Source organism: Heteronotia binoei, chromosome 20 (genome assembly GCF_032191835.1).
Source record: "Heteronotia binoei isolate CCM8104 ecotype False Entrance Well chromosome 20, APGP_CSIRO_Hbin_v1, whole genome shotgun sequence".
Taxonomy (NCBI): domain Eukaryota; kingdom Metazoa; phylum Chordata; class Lepidosauria; order Squamata; family Gekkonidae; genus Heteronotia; species Heteronotia binoei.
Window position 1 is genome coordinate 9,054,666 of NC_083242.1, and position 18,282 is coordinate 9,072,947.

General features: G+C 46.5%; 1 protein-coding gene across 1 annotated transcript in view; it reads right to left on the reverse strand.

Annotated features, from left to right (window-relative positions):
* The window catches only part of SDK1 (sidekick cell adhesion molecule 1), a 936,924-nt gene that overhangs the window by 281,465 nt on the left and 637,177 nt on the right, over positions 1–18,282 (reverse strand). The window contains exons 19-20 of the mRNA XM_060260466.1: positions 17,606–17,787; positions 2,336–2,451 (exon numbers count right to left, since the gene is read on the reverse strand). Coding sequence (XP_060116449.1) covers positions 2,336–2,451; positions 17,606–17,787 — 298 coding nt within the window. The remainder of the gene's footprint in view (positions 1–2,335; positions 2,452–17,605; positions 17,788–18,282) is intronic.

Below are 18,282 nucleotides of genomic sequence, written 5' to 3' on the forward strand. Positions count from 1 at the left end.
TATATTCCAAATCATTCCTAAAAAATATGTATGGTATCAGATTATTCTAATTTCTGTGCACTGAGGACAAGCAAGTCCTAGGTCATGCCTATTCATTGAAACTTAGTCCTACACTCCTTTCTATACACTCCTCCCCTCTGCAATTCTTTTTATGAGAATGAGGTTTTTTTTAATTTGTATTTAATACTGTGGAGAGGAAACATGAATAATTGTTACTTCTGGATTTTTAAAAATTGTTTTGTGGAGGTTTGTTTTTTTTTTTGTCTGTTCCACATAAACTAGTAAACAGTTCCGGAGATGGTTGCTCCATTTGTTACAATTACAAATAACTATTATTTAAAAAGTAAATTCTGTTTGTAATAATTGTTTGGATACACTATATTTTTAATATGCTAGTTGTGATAATTTCATGCCAAGTAAAATTGTCCATAGTCATATTTTATGTTCCTAAAGTAACAGAATGACTTTCAATCTGGGAAAGAAAAAAGAAGTGCTAATGTGGCATTGTTTTTTCAATTTTTCTGAAAATTTCCACCACACCCCCTCCCAAACCCCCCACAAAAAATGGTCAAAATTTCCAGAAATTTTACATCTCTAGTCCTGATAACCTTAAAAGCTCACAATCTACTGACTGTGACTTGATGACAATTAATTGCCCTGGCCTAAGCTACCTCTGAACCTGAAACCTCCAAAGCAAATTTAGAATACTAGGAAGGGGCCAAAAGTTAAAAACATTAATAGTTATGGACAGGGCTTTTTTGGTAGAAAAAGCCCAGCAGGAATTCATTTGCATATTAAGTCACACCCCCTGACATCACCATTGTTCCACACAGGGCTTTTAAAGAAAAGGCCCAGTAGGGACTCATTTGCATATTAGGCTACACCCACTGACGCCAAACCAGCAGGAACTGTGTTCCTGCGCGTTCCTGCTCAAAAAAACCCCTGGCTATAGACAAAATATACATGTTTATTACAAAACCATAAAAACCTCGTAGAGGCCCAAATGTAGCCTCCTAAAATCATCAAAGTGACAAACGCACATGAAAGAACCATGTATAATTTGACATGTTTCGGCCTGCAGAGGCCTTCTTCAGAGGTCAAATAGTACAAATCTCAACATACAACAACGACCCTGTATGTTGCGTAACAGGTTGGTTTAGTGTCTCTTCCCATCTCTTTGTGATGATCTCTGAATCAAACCAGGGTCTGCCCTGGTTACTACTTCGATGGGAGACCAGCGAAGAAATCCAAAGTTGCTATGCGGAGGTGAGCAACGGCAAACCACGTCTGCTCATCTCTTGCCTTGACCTGGATGGTCCAGGCTAACCTGCTCTCATCCAATCTCAGAAGTTCAGAAGCTCAGCAGGGTCAGCTCTGGTTACTACTTGGATAAAAGACCACCAAGGACCACCAGGGTTGCTGCACAGAGGAAAGCAGCGGCAAACCACCCCTGAATGTCTTGTCTTAAAGAACCTATGGGCTTTACTCTTAAGTCAGCTGCAATTCGATAGCACTTTCCACCATCACCAAATCATAGAATTTACATCACACTGCTGGTACGGAGCTGGCTATTCCAACTGGTCTAATAAAACAAATTTTTGTCATTCTGAGTATTAGTGGCTTCTCTGGAGTCCCAGTTGGAGGACTTTCCCATCACCTGCTACTTGATCCCTTTGAACCAGGGAGGGACTGTGGCTCAATGGTAGAGCATCTGCTTGGTAAGTAGAACGTCCCAGGTTCAATCCCCAGCATCTCCAACTAAAAAGGGTCCAAGTGAAATACCTCAGCTTGATACCCTGGAGAGCCGCTGCCAGTCTGAGTAGACAATACTGACTGTGATGGACTGAGAGTCTGATTCAGTACAAGGCAGCTTCATATGTTCATATAACCAGAGATGCCAGTGATAGATCCTGTGTTAAAGCCACATAGAATAAACAGCAGATGTTTGAGAGCTACAGGACAGGGAGGGAGGGAGGGAAGGAAGGAAGGAAGGAAGGAAGGAAGGAAGGAAGGAAGGAAGGAAGGAAGGAAGGAAGGAAGGAAGGAAGGAAGGAAGGAAGGAAGGAAGGAAGGAAGGAAGGAAGGAAGGAAGGAAGGAAGGAAAATAGAGGGGGGGGGGAGAATGGAGGTGGAGGTGGAAAGAAAGCAACTTGGAGATGGCTTGGTTTGGAGAAGTGATTTAAAGAGACAAATGTCTTCTTCAGGTTGGCCGATGGGGTGGTGGGAGCTTCAAAAGTCGCACAATACGTGCAAAAGAGCCACAGTTTTGCCACCCCTGCTCTAGTACTAAGCTATGGCCCCAGTACAAATGATTGTAGCATGTATTAATCCAAACCTTGTATCCTTGGTTGATCCCATTGATGAACTGCTGTGGAGGAGGGTTCCACAGGAACCGAATGGTAGTCGAGTTCACAGCTTCTGCTTGGACGTTCTGCGGGGGCGCTGTAGGCACTGCGTGATGCCCAGCCCAGTGGATAGCCAAGTAAAATCGATGACATGCGGAAAGAAGAAATGGGAGACAGGGGAGAAAACCTTTAGCCGCCACTCACGTTTCAAAGGAAATAACAAAAAAAAAAAAATGTGAGAGAGAGACCTGTGATTTATGTTCCTGATACTCAGGAGTGACTTAAAAGGAAAGTTAATTGGGTTATTTCTCATTTTCTCCTGGAAATTCTTTCAACGGGCAGGAGATGGGGGGATGGAATGATTCCTCTGCCTTATCCTTCCGCAAACGAGCTTTGCACCCATGGACCCAAGACAGCAGCACAGATGATGATGTGTGAATATCTCTCTCTCTCTCTCTCTCTCTCTCTCTCAATTATCTGCAGTCTTAACGGGAGCCTGCTGCTTCAGAGACAACCTTCTGCAGAATGTTTGAGCAACCTAACCACCTCTCCCAGCAGACCAGCGGAATCTACTGAACCACCATACTAACATTACAGCAGTTTCTTTTGTTGGTCTATTAATAATGATGGATGTACGTGTGTGTGAAAAATGAACACTTTCACTGGACCAAATCCTGCAAGCTAAATATCAGATGTGAATGATTGTTCTTTTTTTAAAATATATATATATATATTGAGGATTGGAAATTGCACCACCTCCGATGATTTACATGCTAAATGTGTTATCATCAAGCACGCAAGACACTCGCAATCATGCCTGGCTGCCATTTGCAAATCGAAAAAGAACATTTGCAACAATGACAAATAATTTTTAACAACTATCGGCATCTCAAAAATTAATCTTTCTGCAGCTCTGCATTGAAAAATCAAAGGCTCGGAGTGGAATCTACTGAACGAGAGCTTTGTGCAAATGAACGGGGATTGGCTGAAGCAGTGATTGGCACGTTGGGTCCCTAAATGGCCTCATTTTACCAATTTATTGGAATAATCAGCAGTGCAATCTTATGCAGATTTATCCTATTAAAATCAATTTCTTGGACAAGAGTAACTCTGCGTAGGATTGTGCTGTAATTTTTCCAGTCCTGGTGGCTTGGCGAGGCTAGCACCCCTTTTAACTCCCGCCTGACAGAACATCCGCCAGAATATAAAATACTCCCAGTAAATCCATTTTGTATAATTGCGCAGTATGTGCTGTACCTTTTCTGTATAAGAGGAATGATGGAGACAATTGCCATAACTTTATGAGTAAAGATCTCCCAGCTAGAAGGACCATCTTCCCCACTTGGTTGTTGGCAAAATGCAGAAAGAGCGATGTATGTACAAGACTGCCTTGACAGAAATCATTTATCTCTTTAATTCCCCCATCGCCGAAATTGATTCCTCAAGTCACAATATGTATGTGATTAATCAGTAGGTCCTTCAGAGTCCCAAGACTTTCTATGCTGCTCGCATATCCAATAGATCTATGTATCCCCACCAAATTACATATAAGAGAAGCCTCAGGCTGACTTTAGGAAGGGTCAGAGTATTATCTCAGCGGTCTGTTGACATTTTAAAAAGTTTCTCGGAAGTCTCTAGAAATCACTAAGACGACTCGGAGCCTGGTTAGATGCTTGCAGTGTTTATTTCTGTGCTTCTCCTGTCTGTGCCCACTGAGCCAGTTGCTTTCCTCACCCCTTGTTCTTTCCCCAGTTGCATTCTCCCTGAGTTAGTTCCCCAGGGGCTTAAATTCCCCGCTCCTATACCTGGAGCCCCTGACCCCTTAAGGTGCCCGCTTTCCTTTTCCACCTCGCCACACAGTCTCTGTCATAAAGTCATATCCAGACGTTCAGTTTTGTTACTGAAACATCAAAAGGTTACAGATCGAGGTGGCAGTCCACCAAATTTCACCTCCAAAGCTACATTTTTTTTAAAGGCTTAGGTGGGCAGAATTATCTTTCATTCTTCAATCTCAAGACATTTTGGTCTCTCATACCAACAGATTCAATACAGGGAGGGGAATTACATTATCAGAGGAGAAGAATGATTGTGTGAATCCATAATCAGGTGTTACCAAGAGGTAGCCCTTTAAGTAGAGGGACAGCTCTTGGGATAGTAACAATAAGCACTGAAGTAGAAAAAGTTGTTCAGTTTACCTCAGTGGGAATCAACTAAGTAAAGCAACAGCATGCGATTGGGGATGTGTGTGTTCGAGAACATGCGTCAGATAAGCTAGACAACTACACCCGGTGCTGTCACAGGACATTTTGGGTGCCAGAATGGAAAACGCAAATCCCACCCTGCAACCAAAACCAAACATGGATTGCAACCCACTCGTTAAGTTCTCTCGGCCCCGATGGAATTAACGTGAGTGAAGCAAACGTGCTGTAATGATTTTTCCCACAGTTCCCGCCCACTTCATTGAGGCTTGCTTAAGAGAGAATCCAGGGGTGCCTGCTCTTGGCTCAGATCTACCTGGCTTTCACTTGGCCTCTGCTGCTGTTTCTGCACCTACAGGGTCAATGCGCCGCTTGCCGAAAATAGAATGCCCTGGGAAGGGAACCAAGAAAAGCTTCCCTCTCTACAGGGAGGCCTGCATCCAACTTGGAAAAGACCTGCGGCCGCAGGGGAGATGCCAGAGAGACAGAGAGAGTTCTGAAAGCATTTCCCACAGAGCTGGCCTACAGAAGTGATGCGCAAGTATTTGCCTCCCGCCTGCAGGCTGCACACCTTTCGGCACCACCGTTTGCTTTGAGGACGGAGGGCCTTTGAGGAACACAGAGATCTGCCCAGGGGGACCGTCAGTCGTAAGAGCACTGAGAGCCTCACCACAGACTGCTGTGAGCACTCACAGCATTCATAACCCCCTTTCTCTTTCTGTTTTTCACTGGCAAAGCTTTTTACAGGCCTGGCCAAAGATAAAGAACTACTTATCAACATTTCCAGCAATCCGTTGAAGTTGATGCTTTTCTATTGTTTTAAAATGGAAAATATTCCGTCTCTTAGTTTGAGGGTAATGTTCCGAAGCCAGAATAAATCATTACGGCATAAAAGATACCTGTTGCAAAGGGCTGGGGTGGTGGCGAAGGAGAGTTGATAAAACCGTGACTGGAAAAACCGCAGCACTGGAAATCATGATTTATGGCATAATTTATCTTTTTTTTGGGGGGGGGGGTTTCTTTAAAGCAAGTCAACATCTGAATCTCCACAAATGCATTTAATATGTGGATAAAACAAGCCTGGCTAATATGGGTAAGCTTTTTGTGTGCGCGAAGAGCGTAAAAAATCCATATTAATGGATTTATGAGGAAAAGTTTGAAATCCACAGAAAGTGGCAGGGCAGCACACTGTATTAAAGATGCTGACAGCAGTTCTGTGTGCGTTGCATAGAGATACGGGTGTGCCAATAGCTTGGCTCTCTGTGCGAGGGGGGGGGGGGCGGATTTGCAGATTTCAGTAAACCAAACTGAATCAGAGCTCTGTCCCAGGGTGTGCAAAATCAGCCGTTTCATGACAAAATGGAGGAAAGGTCCCCAAATTTCATGTCAACGCAAGTGCAATGGAATCCAACCTTTGTGTTCTCCTCCGGGGGGAAGTTCACTTGGTTGGAAAATGCATTAGAAATCGGGCTGCCCAAACTGTGAGTTAATACGTAGCATTCTGAAACCACTCTTAGCAAAAAAGGTCAGGGAGGCAGCTTGAATAAGAGCCATTAAATGGGCTTCGGCTGCAAAAGTAATCGGAAAACGAAAAGGGGGTTTAAGCCAAACACACTCCTCGCGTGGCAATCTCTTTGTGAATACGCAGAGAGACAGAAGAGCCATTTAAAAAAAAAGATAAATGGTTCGTAAAGGTCTTCCAGAAGAAGCCCGTGATCTTTCAGGATGTCAGTTTCCACCACTAAATATGGCAGACTCCGGAGGATTGCACGATCTCCCCTTTCTGATAGAATTTTAAAGCCCCAGCTGACGAAACGGTGCTGGGGCCTTTACACCTCAAATCTAAGCACCTTTCTTTTCATGGCTTTCAAAGCAAGCAGGCCAGCTTAGAAATGCAAAGAAGGGCATTTCAAAATTTAGGTTCTCTCTGCTATGTCTTATTTATTTATTTATTTATTTATTTATTTATTTATTTATTTATTTTTCGTATTTATATCCCGCCCTCCCCGCCGAAGCAGGCTCAGGGCGGCTAGAAGGTCTTGCTTTGAAATGTCTGAAAGATTCAGCCCTTTGGAAAGAGCGTGGGGCGTTCTGAAAGCCTTTCCCATAAAAAGGTAAAGGTAGCCCCCTGTGCAAGCACCAGTCGTTTCCGACTCTGGGGTGATGTTGCACCATGACATTTTCACGGCAGACTTTTTACGGGGTTCTTTGCCATTGCCCTCCCCAGTCCTCTACACTTCCCCCCCCCCCAGCAAGCTGGGTCCTCATTTTACCGACCTCGGAAGGATGGAAGGCTGAGTCAACCTTGAGCTGAATACCTGAACCCACCTTCCGCCGGGATCAAATTCAGAGCTCGGACTGCAGAACTGCAGCTTTACCACTCTGCGCCATCAGTCTAAATAATTCTCTAACTCGTGTGGCTCCCCCCTTCCTATGAATCTGGGAAGTGTTTCCTGAGGTGGGCCAGAGCTCTAACAATAAAATAGAAGCAGCTTCCTGAAGCAAAATATCAGAAGCTAGGCAGGGTTAGGCTGGTTGGCCCTGATTAGTACTTGGCTGGGAGACCATCAAGGAAGTCCCAGGTTGCTACGCAGAGGAAGACAATGGCAAGCCACCTCTACCTGCCTCTTGTCTGGAAACCTCCACGAAAAGTCACCATAAGTTGCCTGCAACTTGACTGCATTCTCCACCGTCCATATATAGAATCATAGAGCTGGAAGGGTCCATAGAGGCAATCTAGCCCAACCCCCTGCTCAATGCAGGATCAGCCTAGGGTATCCCTGACAAGTGTCTGTCCAGTCGCCGCTGCTTGAAAACTGCCAGTGAGGGGGAACTCACCGTTGCCCCAGACTGCTGAACTACTCGTACTGCAAAATTTCCCACCCCCTGTATCCAGCCAGTATCTTCCCACCCTTCATTTAAACCCACTGTTGAAAGTCCTATCTTCTGCTGTCGGCAGGAACAGCTCCCTGCCCTCCTCTAAGCTACAGCCCTTCAAATACTTTGAAAGAGCCATCATGTCCCTCCTCAACCTCCTTTTCTCCAGACTGAACCTTCCCAAGTCCCTCAGCCTTTCCTCCTAGGACTTGGTCTCCAGGCCCCTGATCATCCTCCCTCTCCTCTGTGCCTGCTCCATTCTGTCCACATCCTTTTTGAAGTGGGAACATATGAAGCTGCCTTATACTGAATCAGACCCTCAGTCCATCAAAGTCAGTACTGTCTACTCAGACTGGCAGCGGCTCTCCAGGGTCTCAAGCGGAGGTTTTTCACGCCTATTTGCCTGGACCCTTTTCAGCTGGAGATTGAACCTGGGACCTTCTGCTTACCAAGCAGATGCTCTTCCGCTGAGCCACCGTCCCTCCCCTATGTGTGCACATGCGTGTGTGCATGTATGCGTAAAGAGTAACCATTCATTTGTTAATGGAGAACTTGAGAACCATGTGGTTCAGATTGGAGCCAGCTGATGTATTCAGGGTTGTGCTTCCAGCAGCTTTATATTCTTTAGGATGCTTTGGAAATCATTCTGTCTACTAAAGACAAGGCCTTATAGAACCGGGGTCATTCCAGCCGACACAGCAAGGGCAGGTGCCTTAGACCAGCACTTTGGCCATGCGGAAAGCAATCCTCCTTGCTTTTTTGGACGCTCTGAAACATAAAGCTAGGCCTCCCTGATTTATGTGCAATCCATAAAAAAGCAACCGGCACCTTGCTTCATTTGGTTTTTGGAATTCTCCTGACCTAAACAGCTTTCTAAGGGATGTCGGATGAAGATTACTTATAGGGGGAAGCTATAACTTGTTACGAGGCCCTTTGTTTGAATCCCCAAGGAAAGACAACTTCTGGAGCGACTTGGAAGACCCGATCCATCTTTTTTTTTCTCAATTTAGCATGCCTGAAACAATGATGAGTGGGCACATTTGTTTTGACTACGGAGCCACAAAAAAATATCCACATTTTCTTTGCCACCTAAAAGGTGCTGCTAGACACCAGTGAGATTAAAAAAAAACCCCAAACAGAAGTCCCAGGTTGCTATTCAGAGAAAGACAATGGCAAGCCACCTCTACTTGCCTCTTGTCGCCTCCACGAAAAGTCACCATAAGTTGCCGGCAACTTGACAGCATTCTCCAACCCCAAATCATCACGGAAAATCAGAATTTTGTCTTCCCAAGTCAACTTCCTGGTGTCCTACTGAATAATTTCAACGTTAAAATGTGATCCGAGGACTTAATTTCGGATATGCAACCAAACCTACCTCAAAGCACACATGAATTCTTGAAGGGTTATCAAAGAATGGGCTGGCAGTTTGAAAATCCTTAAATTTATCAGAGCCAAAAACCTGGGCAGAATACCACCCTGAAAGTGGCTACGGAGAGTCAGCTCCTCCTAACTCCCAGCTTCAGTGCTGTGCCAATGTGCTTCTCAAGAGCACCTAATGGGCATGATGACGCTCATCACAAATAAAAGTTAAGAAATGAGAGTGGTCATTGTCAAATAGGCAGCAGGACCCTGCCTCCTTAGATTCTCCAAAGTTCGCCTACCCTGTTTAGAAAGTAGATTGAGCACCTACCTTAATGGCTTCTTTGGATGAAGCAGAGGTCCATCAGTGGCTTTTAGCCACAAGGTATTGTTGGAACTCTCTGTCTGGGGCAGTGATGCTTTGTATTCTTGGTGTTTGGGAGGGGCAACAGTGTGAGGACTTATAGTCTCCTGGCCCCACTGATGGTCCTCTTGATGGCACCTGGGTTTTTTGATCACTGTGTGACACAGAATGTTGGACTTGGTGGGCCATTGGCCTGATCCAACATGGCTTCTCTTATGTTCTTATGTGACACAGAGTGTTGGACTGGATGGGCCATTGGGCTGATCCATCATGGCTTCTCTTATGTTCTTATGTGACTCAGAGTGTTGGACTGCATGGGCCATTGGCCTGATCCAACATGGCTTCTCTTATGTCCTTATATATGGGGCAGTGATGTTCTGTATTCTTGGTGGTTGGGAGGGACAACAGTGGGAGGGCTTCTAGTGTCCTGGCCACACTGGTGGACCCCTGATGGCACCTGGGGTTTTTTGGCCACTGTATGACAGGGTCAGGGCTTTTGTTTTATAGCAGGGACTCTTTTGATGATATTGGATTTATATTCCACCCTCCACTCCGAAGAGTCTCAGAGCGGCTCACAATCTCCTTTACCTTCCTCCCCCACAACAGACACCCTGTGAGGTGGGTGGGGCTGGAGAGGGCTCTCCCAGCAGCTGCCCTTTCAAGGACAACCTCTGCCAGAGCTATGGCTGACCCAAGGCCATGCCAGCAGGTGCAAGTGGAGGAGTGGGGAATCAAACCCAGTTCTCCCAGATAAGAGTCCGCACACTTAACCACTACACCAAACTGGCTCTTTTGCATTTTAGGCCACACTCCCCAATGTAGCTAATCCTCCTGGAGCTTACAGTTGGCCCTGTAAGCTCTCGGAGGATTGGCTACATCAGGGGTGTGGCCTCATATGTAAATGAGTTCCTGCTACAAAATAAAGCCCTGGACAGGGTGTTGGACTGGATGAGCCATTGGCCTGATCCAACATGGCTTCTCTTGTGTTCTTTCCGATTGCAACCGCCATCTGTTTCTTCCAAAAATAGGTTCCCAAGGAAGCATCTCCCTGTTTATAATGGAAGTCCATGTTTCAGGGGACACCGGAGTTTCTCCTCCCAGATTTGCACCGATTCTCGATAGTGCCAAGAATCTGCCGGAGACTCATGAAATCTCACAGGCAATGATTCCCTTCCTCAAGCTGAGGGAGGGGCTGTCTGCCTAAGCACTGTCAGCTCTCAGCATGTCTTGCCAAGCACAACTCTCTCCTCTGTTCCTTACTGGCATGCAGATAGGCAATGCAATTTCCAAGCACTCTGGACCAAAAAAGGTTACCTGCCGCTGCTTTGGCTCTTCCCCTCTTGTAGACCTACAGAAGACTATGAACTTACTAGACTCCTGGGAAAGGACAGCACCCTTGTTGTTGCTTTTAACCAGCTACAAATGCATGCAGGGTTAATATTTCAGGCTGCGTGCTGCTGCAGATGAACTGAACACTGAAAAACGGCTCATTTGAGGAAAAGAGCAGCAGCCCAATCACTTAGGAAGAAGAAGAAGAAGAAGAGTTGGATTTATATCCTGCCCTTCATTTGCAGTCTCAGAGCAGCTTATACAATCTCCTTTCCCTTCCTCTCCCCACAACAGACACCCTGTGAGGTTGATGGGGCTGAGAGAACTCTGAGAGAATTGCTCTTGAGAGAACAGTTCTGAAAGAACTGTGACTGACCCAAGGTCACCCAACTGGCTGCTTAGGGAAGAGTAGAGAATCAATCCCGGCTCTCCAGATTAGTCTGCGCTCTTAACTACTACACCAAACTGGCTTTCTTTCATTGCCTAGGTCACCTCCAATGTTTCCTCTAAGCGGAGTTAGTGTGAGATAGCTCACAGTGTTTTAGCCTCCAGCCCATTTTGTCTTTGATATTTTTGCCTTCGCTCAGGACAAATGGCTCCAGTGCAAACTAATGAATACAGCAGCTCACAACTTTAATGCCAGTAACTCATAAAGCAGATTTTTTGCTCACAAGGCTCCACAGCTTAGACGGAGTAATGGTCACCTCTACCCCTTTGCCGAGCTTCACCAGGCCAACAGCCACTTCCCTTGATTTGTGTTCCCCCCCTTGTTCCTCATTCTCCACCCCCCCTTCACTCCTAACTCAAACACACTGAGAAGATTTCAGGAAAGGAACCGGGCAACTAGTTCACCGCATATTTATAGCACAACACCCCCACACCCTTCTTCCCTTTCCCCCTCTTGACCGATTCTGTTCCTGAGGGTACTGGCCCTGGATTTAAGAGCTGTTTGTTTTATTCGGGGATGAGAAATGGTGGCAAGCGGCAAACATCTGGACATTCTCCAACTGCGGAGCAATAAAAGGAAAACCCATTATTTCGAAGGGAGTTTCTGACATTAATACTGCCTCCAATTAGGCCGGGACCAAGCAGCTTGTGCCTCTCCTGGCCTCCTTCCGCTCAGAACCTCGAGACCTTCAAAAGGGAAAGTCTAATCATAACACAGTTCAATAATGGGCCCATTAACACATGGGCAACGTCCACATTGGAGTCATCCGTCCACATTACAAAGCACTAACGTAAAAGCAGACAACGAACACCCAGCTTTTAATCTACCCACCAACCCCTATCTATCAAGTGCTTAACGATTCTTGCCCGAGATAGAAAAGGGCCTTTTATGCTCTTCTGCATTCTAAACACCCATCTCAGGCGATCCCCCCCCACCCCGCAACTAATGCAAGCGGGAGCACTTTCCCCTTCCGCAGCATGGATTTATATATTTATAAATGACTACGGACAGCTGGTCAATAAAGGATGAACGCCACCCCATCATATCAAGCAAGCCAACATTAGAGCCAATTGCTGGGGTCTGAGGGAGAAACCGAAGGGCTGGGAACGATCAAAGGGCGGAGGGAGGCGATTCAAGTGCTGGAACAGCCTGAAAGGTCTAAGGAGGGAAACTGTCAGACCTGAAGGAAACACAGACGGGGTAGGATTGGGATAAATACGAGAAAGCAAGCACAACACTGGAGAGGGCTCCAAAATTTTCCGGAGAGCCAGTTTGGTGTAGTGGTGAAGTGTGTGGACTCTTATCTGGGAGAGCCGGGTTTGATTCCCCACTCCTCCACTTGCACCTGCTGGATAGCTCTGGCAGAGGTTGTCCTTGAAAGGGCAGCTGCTGTGGGAGCCCTCTCAGCCCCATCCACCTCACAGGGTGTCTGTTGTGGGGGGAGAAGATATAGGAGATTATGAGCCGCTCTGAGATTCAGAGTGGAGGGCGGGATATAAATTCAATATCATCATCATCATCTTCTTCTTCTACTTCTGCTTCTTTGGAACTCAGGCATACAAGGTCTTGTTTGAACTGATGCATGGACAATTGCCTTGAGCAGGGTGGTCAGCTCTGGGATGGAAAATTCTTAGACATTTGAGGGCGGAGCGTAGGGAGGGTGCAGTTCGAGAAGGCCACGAATCCCACCAAGGTTTGTTTTTGTTTTTTAATAGGAGGAGGTGGACGAGATCGGGACTGCTTCCTCACTAGCAGCTACTCCACCCCCAGAATTCTCCTTTCCTTGGCTCGAGTGATCAATTCCCCACTAGTCACTATGCGGCTGCATTTTGATCCATGGCTCCCTCCAATTTCCTTCGCAGCGTCCAAATATTTTTTTTTTTTTTTTTAAACGCAGAGCGGGAAGGGAAACCGAGAAGAGCCCCAGATCAAAATGCACCCGTGCGGCGGCTGGTGGGGAATTGATGGCTTGATTCGAGGAAAGCAAAAGCCCAAGGGCAGAGCGACTGCTAGTGAGGCATCGGTCTGGCTTTATACCCTGCCCTTCACTCGGAGTGGCATACAATCTCCTTCCCCTCCCCACAACAGACACCCTTGTGAAGTAGGTGGGGCTGAGAGAGCTCAGCGAGAGCTGCTTTTGAGAGAAAAGCCCAGAGAGAATTTGTGACGGGAAGGAAGGAACATTATAATTGTTCCCTACTTTATCTCATAACCATCCTGTGAGGTAGGCTAGTCTGAGAGCGTCTCAAAGGCCCAAGGGTCACCAGAACAGCTTCATGGAGGAGCAAGGCTTTGGATGCAATCCTAGACCTGCAGTCTAACTGGTGCACATCCTCCTACTCACAATCAGAAGATAAGGGATGGTGAGGCCAAGTGCTCACGGAGCAGGGAAGGGACAGAATGAGGGAAATCTGTTCATCATGACTGCAAGGATCTTGCTGGCAGGCAGAAATCCAGAAGGCGGCTCGGCTCATAGCGGCTTGGGCAAGCGATAAAAAGAGGGCTTCGCCAACGGCAGGGAAAAAGACAGCCAGCAGAACCAATTATGTGCAGTGTTAATTTAAAGGAGCAAATTCCCTAATGCATTTTGAGTATCTTCATCTGGGGGAATTCTTCAGCAGCTAAACAGATGCAGCTCCTCTGGAACTCAAAGCGCTCAAAAGAGATGTAACTTTATGTTCCGTTATCAGCTGCAACAACTTCCCTCGATGAATATATCCGAACCACATTGGGAATTATTCATTCAAGTCTTGTTTTTAATGGGTTTTTCCTATTGCATTTATCACTGTGTAGGAGGACAGGCGCTTTCCCTATGGGCAGTCTTTGGGAAGGCTGCACATGTTCATACCCTTTCGGGAAGGAGCTACTGTTTCCGCGGCGTTGTATGTTCGGCAATGGAAATACGAGTTGAGATAATGTTCGGTGAACGATTTACTCAGGTTCTAACCTTTTAACTATGGGCATCTTAAGACAAGCGATGGATAGAGAGGTTTTCTGCAGCGAATTAATTTTATATTAGTGTTTTTATTGTTTTTCTCTGTTTTACTCTGCTTCTGAATGGCCTATAGGCCATAATAAAGATGGAACTGAATGTTAGGACGCTAGTTTGGTGTAGTGGTTAAGTGTGCGGACTCTTATCTGGGAGAACCGGGTTTGATTCCCCACTCCTCCACTTGCAGCTGCTGGAATGGCCGTGGGTCAGCCATAGCTCTGGCAGAGGTTGTCCTTGAAAGGGCAGCTGCTGTGAGAGCCCTCTCCAGCCCCACCCACCTCACAGGGTGTCTGTTGTGGGGGAGGAAGGTAAAGGAGATTGTGAGCCACTCTGAGACTCTTCGGAGTGGAGGGCGGGATATAAATCCAATATCTTCATCTACCTCACAGGGTGTCTGTTGTGGGGGAGGAAGGGAAAGGAGATTGTGAGCCGCTTTGAGACTCTTCGGAGTGGAGGGCGGGATATAAATCCAATATCTTCTTCTTCTTCTTCTTCATCCGGTATATGCCAGAGCAAGCATCCGTATGCCAACAGTGCCAGAAGCCTCGTTCCTCCGGCTGGCTTTGAGTTGGTTTGCTTCCTTTTATTGGCTTGTTAAGACGATATTGAGCTTGCTCTAATTCCTCTAACCAGGCAAACAAACAAATATCTTTCTTTTTTCCAATAGCCAAACTGTATTTAATCATGTAATAATATTGCACTCCTATTCCCAAGTCAGCAAAAGAGCTGCATGCAGTTTACTGATTATAAAATAACTGATGTCCTCTGTTTCATGTAGGAAGATTTAATAGCTCTTTGCTTTTTTTTTTTTTTTTTTGTAAATAACTCGCTGAAGCAAAGACCACACTATTTGCTGCTCAAAATTCAGCAGCTGGCTGTAATTTGGGGGAGGGGGGGGCGTGAAGACACACTGCAATGACTTCGTTTCTCCCCCCCCCGCCAGTTGCACAGCGGTCTGAAATGCGTATGGAAGCAAAGAGGCTTAGAAGGTGGGAGGCAAAAGGAGTGCAAGAAGGGATGCCGCCAAATTTTGTGGCCCCGCTAATAATGTTTAAGTTCTCTCAACTTTCTTGCAAACTTTTCTTATCTGCTGGGTGCAGACATCTCTCGAGTGAAGGCACCTGGTCCCTTTGGCCATGCCTAACCATCTGCTTTATCTTCACACCCCACAATTTTGGATCCCGTTTTTCCACACTGGCAAGATTCGCGGCGAGTCAAGAGTCTCTCAGCTCGCCTTCGAGAAGTTGTGAGATTGCTTTCTGAAGGCGCAGTGACAGAGGTGGCGTCGGCAGCTGATCTGGGAAACGGCGGATACAGCTGCTGTCTTTCCCAGCATCTTAATTTCAGACTTTAAAAGTGTTAATGTGGCATCTGGAATGGTGTCAGAAGAGAGCTGCAAAGTAGAACGTTGTAAGAGGAAAATCCTCAAGGGCTGCTGTGCCGAACTCAACGAAAGAGGATGCAAAGTAGCGAAATGTCATCTTGGCTTGTCCAATCGAAATTATCACTAGACTGCGCAAGCCGTGGGAATTCATAATGAGGAGATCACACGGTGCCCTGTAAAGAATTCTGGAACTTGTGCACGTCTATACCAAACCGGGTCCGATACAGGAGAGAATTCCACCTACTCTGTGTGTGACTAACTGTGTTTGGTGTTGATCGTCGATGAGTGAGGTGTGAAGATCAAACCAGATTTGTTGCCTCAGGCTGCAGAAACACATCACAGTGATCACTTTTTGTTTTAAAAAAAAACCCCTGACTTTTTTTCCCACTCGCAAAAAGAATACAAGATTTGACACAAAAGTTGTTACTGAGTCGGTGCTGCCTTTGCGGAGCACGGCATCTCTTCCTGCTGTTCATCCTTGGCAAGGCCGGTGTCAGAGGCTAGCGAGGTTGGGAAACCATTGAGCCCCAAGAGCTATGAAGATACCCGAAATCACTCTCCCATATTCCAGAGAAAGAGGTGTCTACTGGTGGCGGCCGTCTCAGAGCCCAAGAGAACCTCATTCTGCCGTGTCCTTGAAACACTGCAGCGCCTTCCTTGTTCCTTTGAGAAATCCAGATGGGGCTAACAAGAGAGTAGGGAAGCCACCCGTTGCTTTTCTCAGCGTAGTTTATATAGGGGAAAGGGAGTTGTCACTGGGGGGGGGGAGAATAGAGCTGTACAATTTGGGGGGGTGACAGCAGTAGAAAGGAGCTGCAATATATGGGGCTGCTGACATTCTGTGCTCAAGGGCCCATAAAATTCTACAACTGCGGCTGCCATTACATAGAGCCAGTTTGGTGCGGTGGTTAAATGCACAGACTCTTATCTGGGAGAACTGGGTTTGATTCCCCACTCCTCCACTTGCAGCTGCTGGAATGGCCTTGGGTCAGTTCAACCCCTCCCTAGGGAGCTGATTCCACCGCTGAATGACTCTTGCTGTAAAAAAACAGTTTTTCCTAGTATTCAGCTGGTACCTTCCCGCCCTTAATTTAAACCCATTCTTGCGACTCCTCTCCTCTGCAGCCGACAGGAACAGCTCCCTGCCCTCCTCTATGTGACAGCCCTTCAAATACTTCAAGAGTGCAATCGTGTCCCTTCTCGCCCCCTTCTTCTCCAGACTGAACATTCCCAGGTCCCTCTGCCTTAAGAACATAAGAGAAGCCATGTTGGATCAGGCCAATGGCCCATCCAATCCAACACTCTGTGCCACATAAGAACATAAGAGAAGCCATGTTGGATCAGGCCAGTGGCCCATCCAGTCCAACACTCTGTGTCACATAAGAACATAAGAGAAGCCATGTTGGATCAGGCCAGTGGCCCATCCAGTCCAACACTCTGTGCCACATAAGAACATAAGAGAAGCCATGTTGGATCAGGCCAGTGGCCCATCCAGTCCAACACTCTGTGTCACATAAGAACATAAGAGAAGCCATGTTGGATCAGGCCAGTGGCCCATCCAGTCCAACACTCTGTGTCACATAAGAACATAAGAGAAGCCATGTTGGATCAGGCCAATGGCCCATCCAATCCAACACTCTGTGTCACACAGTGGCCAAAAAACCCAAGTGCCATCAAGAGGTCTGCCAGTGGCGCTAGAAACCCTCCCACTGTGCCCCCCCCCCCAAGCACAAGAATGCAGAGCATCACTGCCCCAGACAGAGATTTTCAGCAATATGCTGTGGCTAATAGCCACTGATGGACCTCTGCTCCATTGCTAATAGCCACTGATGCCTTTCATCAGTGGCTATTAGCCACAGTGTGTATATATGTGTGTGTGTGTGTGTGTGTGTGTATATATTTATATACATAATTATAATTTATATACATATATATAATTATATATATATAATTTTTTGGGGCCACTGTGTGATACAGAGTGTTGGACTGAATGGGCCATTGGCCTGATCTAACATGGCTTCTCTTATGTTCTTATGTTCCTCCTAGGGCTTGGTCTCCAGGCCCCTGATCTTCCTCATTGCTCTCCTCTGCACCCGCTCCATTCTGTCCACATTCTTCTTGAAGCGAGGCCTCCCGAACTGCACACAATACTCCAGATGCGGCCTGACCGGTGCAGTGGACAGTGGGGCTGTGACATCTTGTGATTGAAACGTATGCACCCCGACACACCCAGACAAACATCAAACACCAGTAAAGGGCTAATGCCGCCTCAAAGACAACCGACTCGAAAAACTCAGGACACGGCTCACCTCCTTGCAAAGTGTATTCCGTGACTGCTCTGCTGAAGGCGCCCAGGCCAGCTCCGTTGTACGAGGCTACCTGGATTTCATACTGAGTCCAGATGATCAAGTCTTGGATCAAGCAGTAGTTAATCTCCGCGCTGGTGATGTTCTTGTATTGGTACTCCCCGGGGAGACCTGCCAGGCGGTACCTACACAGAGAAAGGGTCATTCGTTATGGCCAAAGGAATGCCAAGGGCACGACAGGGTGCCCCACAATCAAGGCCTTTTTGTATCAGGAACTCCTTTGCATATTAGGCTACACCTATCTTATGTAGCCAATCCTCCAAGAGCTTACAGGGCTTTTCTTACAGGGCCTACTGTAAGTTCTTGGAGGATTGGCTCCATCAGAGGTGTGTGGCCTAATATGCAAAGGAGCTCCTAATACAAAAAAAAGCCCTGCCCATAATGATTTCCTAAAAAGGATGTTTCTGAAGACACTAACTGCTGGCCCATTTGTGTTTCATCATCACCAAGGGTCCATGTTCAGGAATACATAAAACTCATGACTTGCTTAACATAAGAGCCATATAAAATAAATGTCAAGATGTTTGAGAGCTGCAAGACATGGACATCAGATATTTGAGAGCCACCAGGGAGGGAGGGAAGGAGGAAAAAATTGAAAGAAAGGTGGAAAGAAAGCAAAT